We start from the raw sequence: 4,914 nt of genomic DNA on the forward strand, positions 1-4,914 counted from the left end.
CGCATTTTAAAATTACGTCACGGCTTGTGATTGGTTGCGTGCCGCCCATGTGACCGCGACGCGACCAATCACAGCAAGCCGTGACGTAATTTCAGGTCCTGAATGCAGAATTAGGCATACAGGACCTGAAATTACGTCACGGCTTGCTGTGATTGGTCGCGTCGCGGCCACATGGGCGGCACGCGACCAATCACAAGCCGTGACGTCACGGAAGGAAGTAAACGCGCGCATTTTAAGCAAAGAACGCTGCCGGTTCCCTCGGTGAGGTCCAGGCTGCGTCGGAGAGGTGAGTATAGCAATATTTTTTATTTTAATTCTTTATTTTACACATTAATGTTGTTTCGATACCGATACCCGATACCACAAAAGTATCGGATCTCGGTATCGGAATTCCGATACCCGCAAGTATCAGCCGATACCCGATACTTGCGGTATCGGAATGCTCAACACTAGTTATGAATAGACATATTAGAAAGTATTTATTCCGATTTTCCGATTATCAAGTTTATATTGCATTGCAATTTTTTTCAATGTACTTTTTTGTACATTGAAAAAAATTGCAATGCAACATAAACTTGATAAAACATATTTACTAGTGATGAGCGAATAGTGAAATATTCGGATTTGGGAAAATCAGCAGAAATACTTTCTAATATGTGTATTCATAACATATAGTAATAGTTGACAACATTTTTATATTCTAAAAAGTATTTGCCTTAAAAAGATATGTACTGTATAACACTTAAAACTCCCAATTACATCTGTCACTTCAATTAGGGAGACAAAGCAAATGTATATGTTTGAAAAAGTAATTGTTTCTCAACTAGAATTGAAAAAGGATCCCTTTTTTTGGAGTCTGCAACTGTTTTGCTAATTACAAAATGATTGGGCAATTGCAAAGGATTTTTATCAAGCCATCTAAAAAGGATACCGTTTTTTAGTGAGACCAAAGAGAAGTGCTATTTTCAAAGTACCAAGGCTCCGAAATGTAGGGCTCCAAAAAGTAGTTGAAGAAGAAGCAGCAACATTTACAGCAATGTTCCCCAATCTTTTTAACCTTCAGAGCCACATTGTGCTCTAAGAGAGGGTCACAATCCACATTCAGCTGCAAGAGAGGGATGCAAGCCACATCTTACTCCCACCCCCTCCGTATAGTGGCAACCAAAGCCCCCATTACAGGTATAATGATAACCAAAATGTTTCCACAGAAATCACCCTGAAGCAGAATACCAAGATCCAGGGGTTCCCACAATACCCCCCTCAAGTATTCTTCCATCATTCACTCCCAACACACTACGCATCCAGCTTCAAGCACCTCCGCTGACAAGTAGCATCATCCTGTCTCCAGCGTACCATACTTAAATTATCTCTACACCCCAAGGATGGTATACTTTCATCCACATCTGCTCTTCTGTGCAGGGCTACTCACAAAATTCACCATTTTGAGATATGTTCTTTATACCTCTTTGCTAGACCTAGAGCTAAAGTACCAACCTGGCAGACAGCCGCAACTCACAATTCATGGTACTGCAAGAAACATATGGCTGCCAAGCTACAGGTTGGGGACCCCTGACTTGTAATATATTTGACACGACAATCAAGATTTTTATTTGCAATTGCGACAATCTGGCATATTTCTACAAAAATAGATGCACCACCTGGACTTTCCAGGTTTAGTCATACATAGGTATATTCCTGAGGAAGGACAAAGTCTAAGTCATGATCCCATCGATTTCTGGATCAGGAAATTGGAGCAGAGGTAAAAATTGGCCCATTTTGCTATAAGCATACTGTTATTTCCAGCCTTCAGGGTTATGGCTCAGAGAGTGATCAGTGCAGCAGTTATCACACCAAAGTGGACAAGGTATTTTTCCACAAGAGCGGAAAACCTAATATTTGTCAAAATGAATAAGACATGCTGGACTTTCCATTGACTGTTGTCTACACCTTTCTCCAGCCACCAGTGCAGATGGACCACACTCTGTTGTACATCTATTCACTGTCTATCATATAATATATACTCTAGTACTATGGCTGTTGTGGCAGCCATTGCCGGACGAAAATTTTCAAGCATCTCTTTGCCTGCTCATGTCCCAACTCTCTAACATGCTGCTCTTGCTGCAACCACTACATGGTCACAAGTCTCCTGGCTGTCCAATGTGTTTCATAGTAACAGACTGTACTGCTGATGCTGTGAGTTGTGTTTTCTTGAGGGTACACATTAAAACAGCGCCAACAATAGGGCTTATTTTTGTAAAAGCTTCATGTTTGAAAATGCATGGATCCGGAAATGTGACTTGAACTTGATCCTCTGTGGATTGATCTGCAAATTTTATGTTGTTAATATATGCATACATCTTATGTCTGTAGTCATACAAATGGGAACATAACATGATAGCATTTATTCAAATAATTTATATTTACAAAACCAAGTACTGTACATGTCATTGTTCAGAAAAATACAAGCACTTTTTGGGATATAATTTTCTCGACTGTTAATAGGTGTCTTCTGCATTGTCAAAGGGCTTGTTATTCCCTCTTGTCTTCTTGTAGAACAAAGGATATAAAAGAGGAATCTGTTCTGTGGTATATATGGTATAAAATAGTTACTGTCTGTACCCAGCACAAGCCAACTGTGACATTCAGTAAAGCTTTAAACTGCACATTCAAACAAAGGAAACTCAAAACTATATTAAAATTTAAAGAGCATAAAACCTATAACTCAACTCAAAACAAGCTCTTATTATCCCCCAAAGGCAGTACAGTACAAATTGCACCACACTATAACTTATAGGCTTGGAGATAAATGAATAATTCATGACAGGCTATTCTAAGAAGCAACAGTCTTTGTTTGCACTCTGCCAATTGTTCTCACCACTCCTCATTGGGAATATTTTTTTTTTTAACTGGTACTTTCTAACCTCCACACTATTTTAGACATCAAATTGTACTTCATCCCCTCATAGTCTATATCAGCACAGTCAAATGGATATACACTTATCCCCAATCCACTTTTTCAGAGTCTCCTTTGGTCCAAAAGAATTCATCTGTCACAGCTGTAGTGATCTTTCTCCAAAGTGTTATTAAAGTCTTATTTTGAGTAATGGTGGATTATAAGAAGCCATGCTGGACATATAGAATACTTCTGTTGATCTTACAGAATATATCATTTAAACAACCCCATCAGATAAACTATTAATTGTATATGACTCCATAGGTTTCACCTATTCAGGCTTTTTCAATGGTTCCTGATGAAGACTGGTAAGAACTATTGTTGGCTACTAATAGACTTTTTATAACAGAAATATAAGTTATAGATTATTCCTAAGAATAAGTCTAGTTAGTGACCACCATAGCAAGAAATATTGACAATCCCTAACATGTTATATTTTTTCTTGGAAAATAGGATAAGATGCTATAATATTTTCTGTATAAGCCCATTGTACTACACAAATGTATTATTGTCTTTAAATTTCAAAATGCGGCACATTAACACAACCATTGTGCATGAGTTTCATCTTTTGGGTTTCGCCCACTTGCACTCATTTCAGAATGTACTCTTCTGTGCTGTTCTTCTGGCCTATATCATTTGTGTTTCTGGAAACTTTACTATTATTATGTTAGTTAGACGGGACCCTTCTCTTCATTCTCCAATGTATTTATTTATCAGTATTTTTACTGTTTTAGAAATCATTTTTGCTTCAGTAACCATTCCAAAACTGATGGCTATCCTTATTCATACTAAGAAGACTATTTCTTTTTTTGGTTGCTTTGCCCAGATGTATACCTTCAATGCACTGGGAGAAACAGAGAGCTTCCTGCTAGCTTTAATGGTCTTTGACCGATATTTAGCCATCACTAATCCATTACGGTACTTAGCCATCATGAATAATCGGTTCTGCTGTAGATTATCTGTCCTGCCATGGTTTCTTGGTTTTATTACTTCTTTTATTCCAAGTCTTTTTACTTTTCTTTTAGACTTTTGTGGACCAAATGAAGTTGACCACTTCTTTTGCGACCTGGCACCATTGCAAAATTTATCTTGTTCAAACCCATCTCTTAGTAATATGACTACTAGTTTGGCAGCTGTTCTGTCAACTGTTTTCCCCTTTTTAACCATAATGGTTTACTACATTCATATCATATGCACAGTGTTAAAAATTGAAACTTTAGAGGGTAAAACAAAAGCCTTTTCAACTTGCTCATCCCATCTTATTGTAGCATCTCTGTTTTATGGTTCGGCCATCATTGTGTATGTCAGGCCCAGAGGTAGTCATTACGATAAGTTCCTCGCTCTCATATACACGGTTATCATACCAGTTCTGAACCCATTTATTTATACATTTAGGAATAGAGAGGTAAAAAATTCTTTAAGGAAAATCATCAGACAGTGTATTAAGTTTTCAAGTTTCAAACATTTAAAAAAATGGCTTAAAAATATGGAGAGCACTTGTATGCAAAAAACAACCGTCTGAATGAGGCCTAATATTTAGTTGCCATTCTGTTATTTAGTGGATTCTAGAGTCCGGGAGTTAGGAGTGATTGTAGAGCCTGGGTGGGATGGTTACTCCCATATTACACTCCAGGTTTTAGACCTGATGATTAAAGGGCCACTGTCACCCCCCCAGCCGTTATAAACTAAAAGAGCCACCTTGTGCAGCAGTAATGCTGCAGTCTAACAAGGTGGCTCTTTTAGTTTTTGATTCATTTATTACCTCAATAAAGCGTTTTAAAAATTGGCCACACATACCAGATATTGTACCAGGAGGCGGTCCGAATCGTCCTCTATCAATCTTCCAACTGCCGTCACTCTTCTCTTCAGGGCCGATGGTACCCGCCTCCTTCGCGTTGTTGCTTCTTAAATCCGGCGCCTGCGCTGTGCGTGCCTGCCTGGGGCCTGCGCAGTGTTCTTTG

General features: G+C 38.6%; 1 protein-coding gene across 1 annotated transcript; it reads left to right on the top strand.

Annotated features, from left to right (window-relative positions):
- Positions 1–3,479: 3,479 nt before the first annotated feature.
- LOC143797453 (olfactory receptor 10C1-like) lies at positions 3,480–4,475 on the top strand. The gene has a single exon (XM_077281070.1). The coding sequence runs from the start codon at positions 3,480–3,482 to the stop codon at positions 4,473–4,475; it is 996 nt and encodes a 331-aa protein (XP_077137185.1).
- Positions 4,476–4,914: the final 439 nt, after the last annotated feature.

This window comes from Ranitomeya variabilis, chromosome 1 (assembly GCF_051348905.1).
Source record: "Ranitomeya variabilis isolate aRanVar5 chromosome 1, aRanVar5.hap1, whole genome shotgun sequence".
Taxonomy (NCBI): Eukaryota; Metazoa; Chordata; class Amphibia; order Anura; family Dendrobatidae; genus Ranitomeya; species Ranitomeya variabilis.

Coding starts and splice junctions, on each gene's coding strand:
- LOC143797453 (XM_077281070.1), top strand. CDS start 3,480: ATGCGGCACATTAACACAACCATTGTGCATGAGTTTCATCTTTTGGGT.